The sequence below is a fragment of the Carcharhinus amblyrhynchos genome, chromosome 7 (genome assembly GCF_965287045.1).
Source record: "Carcharhinus amblyrhynchos chromosome 7, sCarAmb.v2.hapA, whole genome shotgun sequence".
NCBI classification, from domain to species: Eukaryota; Metazoa; Chordata; class Chondrichthyes; order Carcharhiniformes; family Carcharhinidae; genus Carcharhinus; species Carcharhinus amblyrhynchos.
Window position 1 is genome coordinate 23,709,514 of NC_137330.1, and position 18,283 is coordinate 23,727,796.

Here is an 18,283-nt window from a genome sequence, read left to right on the forward strand (position 1 = left end):
CTGGGAGTGGGAGACAGTGTACCAACTCTAAATTGCAACACCACTGAGTATATAGAAAAAATGTTTCTTCATAGTTTATTTTATAGTTAGAGTTTCAGAAAGAGCTGGAGTATATAGTTGCTCTTTTAGCATCTACGTAGATAAAAGATGAGTTAATGTACCAAGTGCAACAGGCTATTGGAATTACAGAAATAGTAACTGCGCGTGTGTGCTTGTTAAAATGTTCAACAGTTTTAGACATCAGTGTAATTCACAAGAACAATGACTCTCACTGTACTCATAAAATTGAGGCACAGCTCAGTGACGGGGATGGAGGATGGAGTTTAGGGTTGAAAAGAGCACTGTTATATCAGATGCCAAATGTTCTCTTGGACTATGGCCGGGAACGGAGAAGTACATTTGTAGAACTTACAGAGCTAAGATTGTGGAGCGCAGAATTCAGAAGATTGTGCAGCAAAGAAAAAATGCAGGTTAAAACTTAGGAAATATTTTAATGCTGCCAATGGCTGACTGTGGAATCTGACAAATACTCCCACCAATTTAGGTTGAGACACTTAGTTTTCTGGAGGCTCATGCTCTAGTCAGAACAGACCCATTCAAAAGAAGATTAAACCCTGCAATTTCAAGCCATGCATCTTTTTTTTAACCTTTGGGCAAACGGAGATAAGAATATGAATTTTCCATCCTAATATAGTTGCACATCTACAAAATATGGCATCTGCATGATTTGACTTTTACTTAAAGGAGAAATATAGAGGTTCAGGGCTGTTGGAACACTTCATCCCGAGCAATGTCATCCCTTGGTGCAAATAATACTTTCTAAAAGGGCCTTCTAAAGAGTTTAATGTGCAAATGTTCTGCAAGTCTCTTTTAATTCATTAGCATGCATTACTGAAACAAACTGACCGTGAAAATTGAGGACAAAGAATCCCCCTCCGGAGAAGTCACTGTGAAACTTGATAAGGACCTGACTGGTGGAGCTGTAAGCTGATTCCAGAGCTGTATTACCACTGAAAATGCCTAACTGAGGAGCAGTCTGGTCAGGCCCATCCCTGCATAATGAAAAAAGACAAGTGTGTCTGAAAATTAGTTCAGGAATAAAATAATCAACTTTTATGACTGATTATACAGACTTACTGTTTTGTTTCTAAGCTGCCACGACTCAGCTATCTATTGAATAATATTTGCAGAATTATAGCAATGGTAATATTAATTTGCTGTAGCATATCATCCACATGTGCACAGCTTTGCACATTAAATCCATGCAAAGCACATTAAATCTCCAGCAGAAAGAAAAACCTGTGTTCTTTCTTCACAGTCTCAAATTAGCAAGCTCGCTGTATTGATTTTCTGGACTAAAATCAGAAAAGTCTTCAAATGATCCATGTGAAACCAACTGCATAAAAGTTTGTTATTTTAGCTAATCACAGCTATTTCTGAAAATCCATCCTGACCATCATTATTTTGAAAATATAGCCATAGAACAACTTTTATTCGATAATAAATCAATTAAATAGTTCGGTTTAAAATTATTAGTTCCCCATATGATACTCCATACAATTACATTTCTTTCTGATACCATCCACATTCATTACCTGGAATGTTGTGCTCCTGTATTTCACTTGCAAAGCAGATCAATAATGCAGACATGGTCTCCAAGTGTGAATGTCCTCTATAACAAGGACTCGCACAAATGGTGAGTCCCACTATGTTCTATTTTACAAAGGCATTTCTTGGAACGGCACAGGCTGCTGTGCATGGGGAGACCTGAGCACAAACTTGAACAGCTTTTGTCCTGCTTTCTTCATATCAATCAACACTCGCTACTTAGAGGTCACATGAGTGATGACCGATAGTTAGGTCACTTGCAAATTAAAGAAAGTAAACTAGTTTCTCTTTGCAAGCACATTTCTGGAAGCTATATCGTTCTCTGGACAAGTTGGATGCATGCAGCTTGAGAATTACAGGAACAGTAAATCTGTGGGATTTGACAACAAGAATAGAATTTATAGTGTGCTCATGAGCTAAAATTGTTTTTTCCAATGGGATTGAGTCAACATGGAAGTGAACCTAACTAAAATCCCAAACTGTGTTCCATCCAGCCACAAGAAAAGTAGCTGTTGTTAGAGAAAAAAATTAGGATCATTGCTAAATGAGAATCACAGAATCAGTACGTTCCAAAATCCCTGCTGCTTGTAAAATCATCAAAAATTGGGACAGGCAACAGATGTCTGATCTTCGAGGGCAAATTGCTGCTAATTAACCAGCAAACTGAAGCAGGACTTTCTCTGCACCGCTCTGGGTGGTGAAATACACATTGTTTGATTAATTGAGCAACATAGATGAATATTTCAGTAATTTGTCAGTTTAATATTGTGTCAACTGCTAAATATACCAGGTTTGTAACTTCTTCTCGAGTTCTTTCCCCATAGACTGGTCCTTGGCAACTATTCACCAAATCGCAGCAAAGTGCCATGATCTTTTTACAATGGGTAGGTTGTGAACATGTGCAGCAGGTGTGCCTGGCCAGAATGTGAATCGAACCCCTTGCAGTTGGCATTAAACTGATCCACATGGTATTAGTCACCTAGTCAACTGAGCAAACCAGTCCTCACTTTCAAAATTGTGTAGATAATAAATGTTTTTAGCAATTTCTTGGTAGCAGACAAGTTATATCCTGAGCTTTATTTATTCTTTCCATTTTAGCACACATTTGGCTTCTATCTGGAAATCAGACCAACATAACCTGGGGTAACTGTAACAGGGAAAGTATCGTAAAATTCAGCTTAACAGTTACTAAAAATATAAAATGATCTTCAGAATTTGTGCAGTCATTCCACCAGCTGAGCTCAGAACTTTCCTGCGGCCCATTGCATTTCCTTTTACTCAGAACTCAGCAAGGATTGGCTGATGGTCATTGAAACTGCTCACAGGAGTTTCCAGGCAGTAGTCAGAGAATGAGTAAGTCATGAGGGAGGGAGAAGAAAGAAAGGGGAATAGAAAGGCAAAAAAGGGAGGCCACGAGAAGGGACAGAGACTGAGAGGACGAGAGGAACAGAGTGAGGAGAGAGAGAGAGAGAGAGATGGGTAGGACAGGGAGACAGAGGTAGAGGAGAGAGACAGTGGTAAGGGATGGAGAGAGAAAACAAACATACAAGCAAACAAATCAGTAGGTAGAGGAGCTGGTTAGTAAATCTTACTGGCTTGTTTTCAGTGAAGGTTCCTAAGTTCTGCAATGCTGATTTGACAACAGCGCTGTCATTTTGGAGTTCAACACAACAGCTAGGGACCCTTTCTTAACTTTATACAGCTGAACACAAAGGAAATGCACCCCTGCAGCTCTGTCTAAAGAGAATATCAACTATTTACAGCTTAACTCTTGATTGACTTCTTTTAACAATTGCTTTAATTCAGCATATGGTTGTTGCCTTCGACAGTAGTTTCAAGTTGTCGAAGTCCACAAGGAGTTGACATGGCTGGTGCAGAAAGACTCATTAAAGGCGTTCTCAATAAAATTTGCCACCCACTTCAGCCTCAGAGCAGGGCCACTTTTAATGGTTGTGGAGGTAAATGTGGCCATGAATCTTTATACCAATGGGTCGTTTAATAAAGCTTAATCCCAGTTTGCTGTTCACTATTGCATAAGGGAGGTTAGTGTGGCTGCCTATTCAAAGCGAGTTAATTAAATTGCATTCTCTCTTGTTCGAGAGAAGCAAGGGGAGTGAGCACACTTCTTAGTTGTGATTGAAAACTTCCCCGTGGTGCAGGGTCCCATTGACAGCACTTTCATTGCCCTGCAGATTTGTCTTGAATACCTTTCACAGCACCTTCTAAATCCTGACCTCTACCATCTGGAAGGACAAGGGCAGCATTTGTAAGTTCCTCTCCAAGCAGTACATCATTTTGATTTGGAACCATATCCAATTTCTTTTACTGTCACTGGGCCAAATTCCTGGAACTCACTTCCTAACACCACTGTGATGTACCTATACCTAAGAGAATGCAGTGATTCAAGAAGTGGCCCACCACCACCTTCTCAAGGACAATTCAGAATGGACAATAAATGCTGGTCTTACCAGCAATGCCCCCATCCTGTGAAATATATGTTTTTAAAAATCACTATTCACAGTAAATGATGAAGTAAACAAACTAATATGATAATCTATTGTCATCTGGGAAGTGTTAAACTCTATTTTTCTGATTCTAATTGAACATTTTGATCTATTATTTATTGGGTATTAATCAGAAATAAATAGAAAAATTACATGATTGTAAAAAAGCAGTTACAAAGATAATTTCTGGCTTCCTTCCTTTGTGATCATTTATCCCCAATATACCTTTGCAAGACAAAAACCCAGAAGTAGTAGTCTTCAACCAAACAATCATGAAGAGTAATAAGATGGTGAAAAAAAAATCATCTCACATGCACAGTCCCAGAGTTTAAATGCATCTCCGTAACCCTGGACAGCAATAACTTCTGCAGAAACAAGTTTGGGTACAATCATGTAGCAATCCCACAGGATGCTGAACTGCACTGCTTTTGTACACTAAGAACTGGATGCTCACCTCCCAATGGAGGTGGGAATCAGGTAGAGAAACCTGAAATTTTGTTTTTTCTAACTGCAAAATTGAATTCCCTCGGCATTCCCAATCCCACACTGTTTTTGATTGGCCCTTTCGTGAGTTGGGAAGGTCTTGGATGCAAAGTGCACACACATGGGCGGCACAGTAGCACAGTGGTTAGCACTGCTGCTTCACAGCTCCAGGGTCCTGGGTTCGATTCCTGGCTCGGGTCACAGTCTGTGTGGAGTTTGCACATTCTCCTCATGTCTGTGTGGGTTTCCTCTGGGTGCTCTGGTTTCCTCCCACAGTCCAAAGATGTGCTGGTTAGGCTGATTGGCCATGCTAAGAAATTGTCCCTTAGTGTCCAGGGATGCGTAGGTTAGAGGGATTAGTGGGTATAATATGTACGGATTTTGGGGGAGGGCCTGGGTGGGATTGTGTTCGGTACAGACTTGTTGGGCCAAAGGTCCTCCTTCTGCACTGTAGGGTTCTATGATCTACACATCTCTTCTGAGGTCAGGGTCACCATTGGAGAACCACAGAAAATTTGAATTTCCTTTTTGCGACTATTTTTGTCTCTGGTGTAATTTTTAGATTCTCTTAAAAAACTGTCAGCCTTGAGAGTTTGTGATCACTGAGGGAATCAGTAACATTTTGCCAAGTGATCAATGTTGTATGCTGTGGCACCTTCAAATATCACTATAAATTTGGTATTGTAATGTCTGTGCATTTTTAATGCAACGACTGATCACAATGTTCTGTCCTGCAAAGTTGAGTTGAGAATTAGATTGCCCAGCAGCGTCCAAGTATTTTCTAAAATTCACTCATGGGATGTAGGCATCACTGGCTGGGCCAACATTTATTGCCCATCCCTGAGGGCATTCAAGAGTCAACTACATTGCTGTGGCTCTGGAATCACAAATAGGCTAGACCAGGTAAAGATGGGCGATTTCCTTCCCTAAAGGATGTTAGTGAACAAGATGGGTTTTTCCAACAATCAACAATGATTTAATCATCATCATTGGACTTTTAATTCCAGATCTTTTATTGAATTCAAATTTTACCATCTGCCGGGGTGGGATTCAAAAACAGGTCCCCAGAGCATTATACACGATCTCCAGATCACTAGTCCAGTGACAATACCACTATCGTCATTGTCTCCCCATAAGCGTTGACATATATTACAGTACTTTCCCAGTGGAGGAAAGTACATGCTAAATTATAGAAAAAATACGCTGGCAAACTCTGTCATACTTTGGACTGCAATTTAAATTTCCAAAAATCTTGTAAGTGAAAAAAAAAGAAAATGTCCTGTTGCTGCAACTTTAAAACAACACCTGCTTCCCTCAATTAATTAACAGGAAATCTGCTTCAAAATGGAAATATAACACCATTGGAAGCATTTGGAGCTGCAAGCTCATGTTTTGATAGCTGTGGCCATTATGAATATTTGGCTGAACTCTGAACTTTGATGGAGTACTTAGCTCAGCAGATGATCTTTTGACACAACCGCTCAGGGAAATGATTGACCGTTTGAGGTTGTAAAATACAATCGGTACTTGATGTGGTTTCTCTCGACGTAATTGTTTGTTGACACAACATGATGGGCACTTAAGGAGATTTAACTTATTTTCTAGATGACTATTTTCCTTACTTTTCAGTCTGACAGCTGTTTAAATAAGAGTTTTATTAGTTCCTTACAGGTTTATGTATTTCACCTGCATTTAGAATTCCCATTGCTATTCCACGGTTCTTGAGGGCTGTACATCATGGTGAGCATCTCTGGAAGACGCATGAGAGTCATGGAGGGGTCACTGGGGTATGTGGAGGAATGGGTGATATATAAGGGTATGGGGACATGTAAGGGAGTAGGGATATGTGGAGTCATAAAAATGATGTTGAGAACTGGGTTGCTGCTCCAAAGAACTGAGGTGAGCCTTCTAATCAGCCCACCTCAGCACTCGTATTTATCCTATATTTCGTCATGCTTTGCAAAATTCAACCCCATCTGCATTCATCTCTCAGGGACAAAAATATGGCAGGAATGAAATTCAGAGGTGGGCTCACATTTTGGAGGTTGGAAAGTGCTTGACTCATGTTTCACAGGCCCAAGAGGAAAATCTGTTACCCAGTCTCCCAGAGTAGCAGAGGAAGACGAATGGCATTTAAATATCAGGAAGACCATTCCACATTTAAGGAGGAGGACCGATTGGAAATCATCTTATGAATTTGGAATACCCAGTTCTTCAATACTGAAGAACTGTAAAAGTGGTTCTATTCATCACATATAGTAATGAAATTGTATAAGAACTGTAATTCAACATTTTCACATATTAGAATTATCCATTTTCTTAATATTCTCATTATAGAAGTAATTTTGTAATGAAATAAAAGCCATACCATACAGCAATGTAGTCATTCACGGGTTCTGTCTGCAGCAGCGTGAAATTGATATAAACCCCATGTCCTGAAGGTACAGTAATGAGCCAACTACAATCCTTTGAATTTGGGTACTCATTAGGAAACCCAGGGGAGTAGATGGTACCATTCCGTGATGTTATATTGAGGTTGCAAGGAGCTTTAAAATAAGCAAACAAATGGAACACAATTAACCAAGGTAATTAATCAGAACATTCTTTGAAACCAAGTTTTGTTTCCGTAAGCCTTTCAAAACATACCAAAGCCATTTACTGCCAAAATACCCTTTAAGATATAGTCATGGTTGTAATATAGGGTATGCAGCAACCAATTTGCATCCAACAAGCACCCACAAACAGCAATGTGATAAATGACCAGGTAGGCTGTATTTGTGATGTTGATTAATAGCCCAGTATTGATCAGACATTGGGAATAACTTTACTGCTCTTACTTGAAATTACACCATGGCTCTTCTACGTCCACCTTAGACAGTTTAATATCTCCTCCAAAAGATAGCATCTCTGAGAGTGCAGCACTCCGGTGTAGGACAATGTGGGACTTGATTGCTTCCAACTTAGCCACAGCCGACATCAGTTTAGACCTTTGACTTTGTTGAAATTTCAGAAGTGACTGTAAGGTCTCTTTAGGTCACTGCCAATATACTATCTGGAAAAGGAATTTTAACTCCTTCAAGGTATACTGGTTATCTTTACCAAATTGTCTGCAAGCACCTCACCCATCTAAGTGTTCTCAGTCAACATTCACTGAGAGAGTAAAATTTTACTTGAGGAATGTTGACACTGGGTAGATTTACTCTAATTACTAATATGCTTAACTTCTTGAACTGTAGCTCAAATCATTACATGACACAGCCAAATATTTGTCAGCATTAACTTAAAGTCATACAAAGGAAAAAGATGAAGATATTCGTCATTACAAAATGGACATTATAATGGATATGTGGATCCATAGAAACAATGGACAGGATTCATCAAGCCACCAATCCAATTGGTCAGGTAGATCTAACTGAGCACAATCTTAATAAATTGTTGTGGCACCATATTTATTGAAGATTTTTGTCTAAAAAATAACATAAAAATAATTAACGTTGAAGAATTAATAGTCTGTCGAAACCATAGATCCTGTGGAATAATGTGAAAATATTTAGTGAGCAGAGACATCTTTATGGGTAGCTGTATGCCTCGGGCATCTTGGTCAAGAATAAGCAAGTGAGAGGCAGCCAGAGGTCTTGATACGAGTCAAGAGGCAATTATAGAGGCGGCACAGTTGCCATGTGTGCAATTTAGATTCGGACTGCCTATCTCAACTAAGAGGGCTATGTGTATGGAGGAGCACTGAGAACAGTGTGAAGGTCCCCATGTAGATTGGTGTTGCGTCCATCTTGTTCAAAATAAGAAAGATTCCCTTTGAATATATTTAAATAAGAGACAGTTCGGACAGAGTTTTTCACTGATCCAATCTGCAGGCGCAGGTTGGCTAGAAAGTCAGGTGATGGGGGGGGGAAGTGGTTGGGAGGGACAGAGGGATTTTCCATCATGCCATGAGTTTTAAACCGACAGTATATCTTGAACAACAAGGATCAATTCCCCACTGAGGCCATGTCTAATTGATTTATGACCTCCAAGGGGCCAATCACCACAGCAGCATGTCTATGCGAGGGTGTCAATGAGTCAGGGGCAAGTAACATGAATTCTGTGTGAATTGGGCCTCATCAGCTATCACAAAGTTCCATTTAACATGGGTCTTATGGAGAAACCCTGGGGTTGATTCATTGGAGTTTTACTGTCCTTAGAATGGGCTGAGATCTCTCCATAGCAGCACACTGCAGTCTTTGCTGGTTGATCTTCTTGTTACTGGCTCAGGTTTTGCGATGCTTCAATTCTGACCCTTTTGGGATTCCTTAAAATACTGGAGGCTGCAGCAGCTCATCAGCTTGCCACCTTAACTGATGGCGAAATCTGAAAATCAGATGCAACTGTGGGTGCGATAATAAAGCCACTCGCAAGTCCGTTGCTGAAACCTGCGGGTTTATAATGCACCAGTGCTGGTCACCCCTGCTGGTAGAGGGTCAAAAACTTAAAATCCAGTGGCTGAAGTCTGGGAATATACAATACTAAATTATCACAATGATGACCTCGGAGAAAGTAAGAAGCGAAGCAATACAGATAACAGGTTCAGGTAATTTTAGTGGAAAAAATCTCCAGGGCCCATTCCAGCCAACAAGTCTGTGTGAAGGACATCCCTACATTCTGTGAATCCTAGTCAATCCAGTTGATCAAACTGTGCAGCAATACGCAAATACCTATGCAAAAGATTCCTAATTGGCCACTTTTCTCTTTTACATACTGTGAATAATGGGATACTGAGATTACTCTGAGAGACTACCTTTCATTATATTGTACATTGCACATCGAAGTCATAACATAGGCACTTTTCAATTTTTTGGAAATTGAAGTGCCTTATTTTACACATGCAGCTAATATCCTCTCAAATAAAGTCTTCTAACCTTAAATTACTTACCCATATGAGTAAAATCCGTCCTGATGGTCTTATGCAAAATCAGTTACATTATTATCACTAGATATAAAGTGGGAGAGTTTGATGGGCAATGTATTTGCTAAATATAAAACTATATACCTTACGTGACAAGAATGAATCGAATAACTCAGTAATCACACCATATTCTTTCAATTTGTTCTGAACAAGATTGAGGTTGCTTCCTGTAGCACAGATTTACATTTCAGTGATTTCAAGTTAATGGTTTTATATTTGAGAGGGAACCATAGTCATGGGAGATGGGGATGGGGGATAGGGGACAAGAATATGGGGAATCCATTGTTTCTCAAGATAGTGTTACGTCAATAAGGCAGGAAAATAAAATCAAAACTCAACATATTAAAAGTTTACTTTTTTGCTATTTTTAAAGTATACTTTCTGTTGAACCAAAAAGATGATTACTGCAGTCATTGGATTGGCTCTTTGTTCTGGAAGCTTCCAAAAACAATTACAAGGACAAAAGAATCCTCCTCTCATCAAGGCCTCCTCCGACGCCTCTACTTTCTCAAAAGACTAAGGAAATTTGGCATGTCCACCAACTTCTACAGATGCACCAGAGAAAGCATTCTTTCTGGTTGTATCACAGCTTGATATGGCTCCTGCTCTGGCCAAAACTGCAAGAAACTACAGTTGTGAATGAAGCCCAGTCCATCACTCTAACCAGCCTCCCATTCATTGACACTGCCTACACTTCCTGCTGCTTCAGAAAGCAGCCAGATTAATCAAGGATCCCATGGAGCCTGGACATGCTCTCTTCCACCTTCTTCCATCAGGAAAAAGATATACAAATTCGAGATCATGTACCAACCAACTCAATATCAGCTTCTTCCCTGCTGCCATCAGATTTTTGAAAGGGCCTACCTCACATTAAAGTGATCCTTCTCTATATCCTAGCTATGACTGTAACAGTACATTCTGCACTCTCTCCTTGCCTATGCTTTGTCTGTATAGCACACAAGAAATAATACTTTTCATTGTATATTAATACATGTAACAATAATAAATCAAATCAAATTATCGCTGTGGAATCTCTCACTCACTTGTCAGGACATAAAATCACGAAACCAGAGGACTTACAGTTCAAAATTCATTATGACTTCAGAGTCGTTAATAGATCCATCTCACACCTGAAACTGTCCAGGACATTTCAAAAGGTTAAAATGAACAAATTTGCCATCTTCAGAAACTCTGCACCCTCAGAACTGATTTCAACCTCCCTTCTCGTCAGCGGCTCATTGACAAATTTCTTAGGCTGCTTTCAGGATGTAACAAGGAGAATGGATAAAGGGGAACCAATAGATGTAGGGTATTTGGATTTCTCAAAGACATTTGACATGGTGCTACATAAAAAGTTACTACACTAATTAAGAGCTCACGGTGTTAGCATACATCGACAAGGATAGAAGATAGCCTGACTAACAGAGAATTGAATAAATAGGTCATTTTTAACTTGACTGCAAATAATGGAGTGCCACAGGCCTCAACCATTTCTGATCTACAGTCCGCAATGATCTATATTCAAGACTAGGATGATGGGTCCAACTGTGTTATAGTCAAATTTGCTGACAATACAAAGATAGATAGGAAAACAAATCGCGAGGAGGATACAAAGTATCTGCAAAGGGATATAAATAGTTAAATGAGTGGGCGAAAATTTGGCACATGAAGCATAATGTGGGAGTTGTGTCCCATGGCACTCTATTATTTACAGTTTGTCAAGTTAAAGATGACTCATATCTCCAATTCTCTGTTTGCTGTTAGTCAGGCTATCTTCTATCCTTGTTACTGTAGCATCTTAACACCATGAGCTCTTAATTAGTGCAATAACCTTTTATGCGGCACCATATCAAATACCATTAGGAAATCCAAATACTCTACATCTATTGGTTTCCCTTTATCCATTCTCCTCATTACATTCTCAAACAACTGTAAGAAATTTGTCAAAGACAGTGAGACAATGACCGGAAGGTGGCTGAAATCAGTTCCAAGGACACAGAGTTTATGAAGGTTTGGACTTCTTAACCTTTGAAAATGGTTCTGGACAGTTTCAGGTGTGAGGTGCCTCTGTTAACAACTCTGGAGTCATGATGAGTTTTGATCTGCGAGTCCCCTGGTTTTGTGATTTTATGTCCTGACAAGTGAGAGGGAGATTCCACAGTGATAACTTGATTTCTCATTGTCACATGTATTAATATACACTGAAAAGTATGGTTTCTTGAGTACTGTACAGACAAAGCACAACGTGGGAAAACGTGAGGGTATCCACATTGGTACAAAGAATAGAAAAGCAGGCTATTATTTAAACGGAGAGAGACTGACAAATGCTGCGATCTATTACAGGGTCAGTTAGCACAATTGGTTAGGTGGCTACAGTGTGGTGCAGATGATGCCAACAACAGGGGATTGGTTCATTACCTATACTTTCTGTAATAGTTCCTGCAGGCCATCTCCTTGCTTTGCCCTATGCTTAAACTGGAGTGCTGCCCTTCAAGCAATATAACCGTGAATCTCCCTTTAACAAATCGAACTGCCTATGGTCCCTTCTTAAGTCCCATTATACAAGGGAGCTTTTAACTGTCAGGTACATAGAACATAGAACATAGAACATTACAGCGCAGAACAGGCCCTTCGGCCCACGATGTTGCGCCGACCAGTTAAAAAACAATGACCCTTTAACCTAAACCAAACCCTTTCCATCCATAAACCTATCCACGGAGCTCTTAAACGCCCCCAAACTAGGCGCATTTACAACTGCAGCAGGCAGGGCATTCCAATCCCTCACCACCCTCTGGGTAAAGAACTTGGGTTCATGTCGCACTATCTGTAACCCCCGTGACTTGCCTGGGTTTGCAAAACCTCACTTACTGTACTGTCTGGAGACAATACACATCTCTTTAACCTGTGATCAGTGCTCCTTCCACTCACATTGTCAGCCACTTCAGGTCTTGAACAGCAGGTTAGGTGTAAAGATTCGCATTCTAATCAGTAATCTCTAAACTGTCTGTGCTTTATATGTTCTGTCTGAGGCCAGAACTCTCCATTCACCTGACGAAGGGACTAACCCCGAAAGCTTGTGAGTCTATTATCAAATAAATCGGTTGGACTAAAACCTGGTGTTGTCAGACTTTTTACTAAAGAACCTACCCCTGACATCCATCCTATAACTACCACCCCTTAATTTAAAGCTATGCCCCCTCGTGCTAGCTTTCTCCATCCGAGGAAAAAGGCTATCACTGTCCACCCTATCCAAACCTCTAATCATCTTATATGTTTCAATAAGGTCCCCTCGCAGCCGCCTTCTTTCTAACGAAAACAACCTCAAATCCCTCAGTCTCTCCTCATAGGGCCTCCCCTCCATACCAGGCAACATCCTGGTAAACCTCCTCTGCACCCTCTCCAAAGCCTCCACATCCTTCCTATAATGTGGGGACCAGAACTGCACACAATACTCCAAGTGCGGACGCACCAGAGTTTTGTACAGTTGCAACATGACGCTGCGGCTCCTAAATTCAATCCCCCTACCAATAAACGCCAAGATACAGGTTGTCTTCACCCTTGCCCGCTCTGAATGGCTCGGTCACCTGGAAGTTGATACTGCAGCTGAGTTAAAACATCCACTCCAATCACATTTAGTTTCCCAGCCCAGTGTCAGTCTCAAAAACCTAATAAATTGTTTTACCTTTGCGCAAGAATTGAAGAATTAAGTAACAGCTTTGGAACCAGATGAAACCAGGAATTCACTGAAGGAAATGCGAGTAGTATCATCAGTGACATTGAAGAAATTGTTCAAAGGTTGGTGGGTTGAATTAACGCACTATTGCATGATTACATTGGGATACATCTGACAAATAAATATTCCCAAAGCAGAATTGCATTTGATTGAAATGGAAATTGTCTAGTCTGAAAATCAACCACACTACCATTTTCTAAATAACCCCAATTGAGTCAATGCGTGGTTGAGAAGCTGAATACCAAAAAAAGAAATTGTACGCACATTGTCTTGTGCCCCAAAGTGCAACTCAAAAATACTGAAAATGTAAGTGGCAAAAGTCAATATGTTCTAGAGGTTCAAAATCCCTGCTGTCCTGGTCAATATTTATCCCTTGATCAACATCACAAAACAGATTAACAGATCCCTGTGGAAGTTTACTGTGCGCAAACTGGTTGCACTTCACAAAGAACTTCAGTGGCAATATAATCTTTGGAGATTAAAAATGCTATAAAACAGACCTTTTAAAAAAAAAACTTATCTCTTCAGAGAAATATTTAAATCCACTTGTTTTGACATTCAAAGATTGAGTATAACAGACAGTGATTTGTTAACTCTAAAAAGTAACAGTGATTTCAAATTTCGTCCCCTTTTAGGTCTGTTGTATTTCACCCAAGAATGTTGTGCCTGCTCGACTTGTAGTCAAAAATGGATATATAAACCAGACTTTGGAATCTACCCGTGCTAATGTAAAATAATTATCAACTTTGCAACTGCATTAAAGACATTTTAATATGTAAATGGCACATTAATGTAGGTTTGGGACTGAAATAATGGTCCGTGTACATCATGGTTAATAAGAATTGTCTTATTGCATGGTACATATTTAGTTTTTTATGATAATTGCCTACAGTTCATTTTACTCGTTGACACCCAGAAATGCATCTTATACTCCCTAAAATCCAAGGGAATCTTTGCCTGGCTAATATCTAAGAAATATGGAAAAAAAGCAAAGGATCAAAAACAAAGAATTTTTGGCACTGTGGTATAGATTGTGTAATATATCACATGCTGTCATAGATCATCTTATCTTTGGTAGGTGAAGAATTACACACTTCATCAGACCATAGCTGAGCCTATAAATCACAAGACAAAGTTATTGAAGATTTATGTGTAAATAAGCTGCACACAGTGAAAACAGTACAAGTCAAAACTTCTCATCCAAAAGGTCCTACGGCCTAAGTCAGGTGGAGGAAACATAACAAGAGGAGGGCTGTGGGATTTGAGGATACAAAGTCTCTGTTCAAAATCCAACCGTGTCCCAATTTGCCCTGAGGCCTGGACATGCATGCTATCAAAGTCCTAGACATCACAAGCATGGTCTTTGACATTTTATCCTCAGGGTGACCTAGATCACAGGATATGCGTAGCAATATAGATCAGATGAAATAAAATCCACCCTGATTTTGAATACTAGGTTGTGGCTTAGAACTTGGCACCACACGATCCCACCACCACCGTCGCCCCCCACCTCTCCCCACCACCTCCCACATCCCTCCACCCACAAAATGCTGCCTTCCATCTCTTACTCCAGAGCACTGATGAAGAGAGCTGATGACTCATATCATCCTAACTCCTGTGCCACCTGACCAGCCTTCTTTTCTCTAGCAGATAACCAGAAGTGAACTCAGAAGTATTGCATGCATCTGCCGCTCGCATTTAAAAGGTGTTACTGCACCCCAAAACCCAGACGTTCAGTATTAATTGTCTTTGTACCTACTCTGCTGCCGTCCCTCAGTCTTGCAGATCTATATTTACAAGAGTTATAAACTTTATAAGTTTTCCGAAAGACAACAAACAAGCTTCTTTCTGTAAGCTACCTTGGAGATCCTAACCCATCCTTAACTTGTTGTTTCTGCTTGCAGTCTTTGCCTAATCCATGCAAGATATTGTTCAAAATATCTTTGATAATATCACAAAAGAAAAAGCATTAAAAAAGCTTCTCTCTTAAAAGTGACCACGATAGATCATCAATCATATAAAGGATCCTTGCAATTGAATGGAATTGTTAACTCTTTCATCTGCTCCAAACATAGAACAAATAAGAGCTAACTCTCATTCAGGGATCATTAAAACACACACATAACAGCACTGTCAAGGTCCATTACTTTAATATACATATTTGGTGCAGCATACAAAATCAGTCAAGAGTATTCAATTTTAATCCAGTGTTTATTCTGACCTGGAACAAACAATTATGCATCACTAAATATGATTCTTTCTTGTCATATTCTTTCCCTGTTACTTTAAAGGAGCCTTACATGCAAGACTGGTACCAGGGTATGGACAGAGTACATTATGATTGGCAGGTCACAATAGCCAATTTGTCATCAGTCTCAGGCATCTATAGACTACATGAATAAAAGCCAAACCACTCATGCTCAATATCTCTCCCACCTTGGGTTCAGACTATATTTGGGTGTTTTGCGGTAACTCTCAACAAGGTTCCTTTGACAACACCTGCCAAACTGGTGAACTCAGCCATTTAGAAGGGCAAGAACAGCAGGCTCATGTAAACACCATGAGTTGCAAGATCCCTCCAAGTTACTTGCCTACCAGACTTGGAATTATATCACTGTTCCTTCACTGTCACTGGATCAAAACTCTGGAAGTCTTTCCCTAACATCACTGTGTATGTACCTACACAATGTGGACTTCAGTAGGTCAAAAAAGGAAGATCACCACCATTTTCTAAAAGGCAATTAAGGATGGGTCTTGCCAATGATGCTCATATTCCAAGAAGGAAGGAAAGATATATGAGTGCAGAGTCTTGTACTATAGCTAAATGACAGTGACTGGATGCCACTCAGTTACAGAGATGAAACGGTCACACTGTCTTTAGTCAAGTGGGTCACCTTCTCATTATATTGCAAACATCTTTCAAAAGAAAGCCAAAATGCTCTTAACGTTTTTATACCTATGCATTACAGTTTATCATTTGTGTATCTGGATAGCCAAAGTTTTCACTCTCACATAGGTCCTCATCCCTCGTAATTTCTTTAAAGAATCCAATTCATCTTTCTTGAATCTAAAGTAAATGACTTCACACTTCCCCTACATTTCAGAAAAGTCAGAGACGCCATGACTTCACTGAAATGAAGGCAATGGTCCCAGGATAAAGGATCAAACTGAAGTGAGGGGAGGTTTCCTAACTTAGAGAGTCGTGTACCTTTGGCATTCTTGAACTCAGAGTGACTGTGAATGCTCAGTCGATGAATATATTCATGTCAGAGATCAATGCATTTTAAGTGAATCAAGGAATATGTGAATTGGGCAAGAGAGGATAGAATTGTGCATGAAGACCAACCAAGATCCTGTTGAGGGGTGGAGCCAGTTTGGTGGGGTGGGACTGGGGGCTGCTGTCTGGGATTAAACCTATTTCCACCCCAAAATTGTTCCCTCCCTATCTGTGGGAATATGGACATGGGGGGGGACTCCCTCAGCTGGGAGTTCCTAAATCACACCCTCAGTGCTTTAAGTTTGACGGTTAACATGTCCAATGAAAGGATGTGTTCTAATGGGTGCAAATAGGTACAACAGAGGAATATCCAGAAGTTGTTGTTAGACTAAAAGATGTGAATTTTTCTGTAGCTGCAGCCCTCTCCCAAGAGGACTGTTTGGAGGCTAACATAGTTTCCTGAGGCAAAATATCCTCATGTGCAGAGACAATAAATTTCCTTTCCAACATTCTAATAGCCTTTATGATTACTGTTATTCCTGTATATTTATTGGATATGATTTGAGTATCTAGATGGACTGATCCCCTTGCTCCTTGAAAGTACTTTGTTTTGCATCATACTGTTATTAACAACTTGTTACACTTAACAAATGTTTCATGTTTAGGGACAGGTTAACACACAGATTTATGGAGACTGTGTTAAAAGACCCCAGCCAAACAAGGGACCTCCATTAAAATTCACCAAATTCACTCACACTACAGAGATTGCATACAATCCCTGGATAAGTTAAAAGTAGCATATGGTCATATGATCTGCTGTATTGTTAATGCAGCCTTCAAGCAATCTAGGGGTCATTTGCTTCAACCATCTCATTACATACTTATGTTTTCATGGATCACAAACGGTTGAAGAGGGCAATTGGGGGGTATGGACAGGTTTCACATGCTCTTGGTGATCAATACCCCAAAAATTCTTAATCTTGCTCAGTTGAAGTGCTTACAAGTTGAATTTTCATGGCAGAAATACACTAAACAAAGAAAGATGTTGAACAATTTCCTGGTTCAAGAAGTTATTGCTTGGACATTCAATGCAATATGTGATTATTCATGGAATCTGAGAAAGCTTGTGTTGGACAAGACAACTTTCATTGAACAAGAAAAGGAATGTTGGAAGCCAAATCAAACATAATCCTTTTGTGCATCTTTGAACTGTTAGCTATGAGGGGGCAGTGAGAATGCTTATGGGAAGAGGAGGGGACTAAGAATTTTGAACAAAATTGCAGATGAAATAAAAAAGGGACTAAAAGATAAATTGAGAAAGTACCTTCACATTTTGGGAATGGATGGTTCCAGTTCCTGTTGATCCCGTGATGGCAAGTGAGAACGTGCTGCCCAATCAGGATGTACCCAGGGTAGCATTCAAATGATATAGACTGTCCCACACTATAATCAGAATTGATGATGAAGCCATTTTGAAATGGTTGTGGATCAGGGCAACTTTGAAGTTCATAGGCTAAAAGAGATCATAACCAGAAGGTTAATATAATACAACATAAAGGTAATCATCTAGGAAGGTCATAGGAAGACTCTGGGACATCCTATAAGTTGCATGCATCTGAAGTATCTAGTTTCTGAACTTTAATTTCTTCCCTATACGCTTGAGAAACAAAATAGTTAAAAAAAACTCACAGACAAATTTAAAATTATCACAAAGATTTTAAGATTTAGAGTTTTTCCATATAATTCCTTAGTTTCCATATAAATCTTAGTGCTGCCAT

General features: G+C 39.8%; 1 protein-coding gene across 1 annotated transcript in view; it reads right to left on the reverse strand.

The window, feature by feature from the left end:
• The window catches only part of LOC145345358 (CUB and sushi domain-containing protein 1-like), a 1,850,124-nt gene that overhangs the window by 207,318 nt on the left and 1,624,523 nt on the right, over nucleotides 1-18,283 (reverse strand). The window contains exons 41-43 of the mRNA XM_080193174.1: nucleotides 17,830-18,018; nucleotides 6,964-7,141; nucleotides 907-1,052 (exon numbers count right to left, since the gene is read on the reverse strand). Of these exons, the coding sequence (XP_080049300.1) occupies nucleotides 907-1,052; nucleotides 6,964-7,141; nucleotides 17,830-18,018 (513 nt within the window). The remainder of the gene's footprint in view (nucleotides 1-906; nucleotides 1,053-6,963; nucleotides 7,142-17,829; nucleotides 18,019-18,283) is intronic.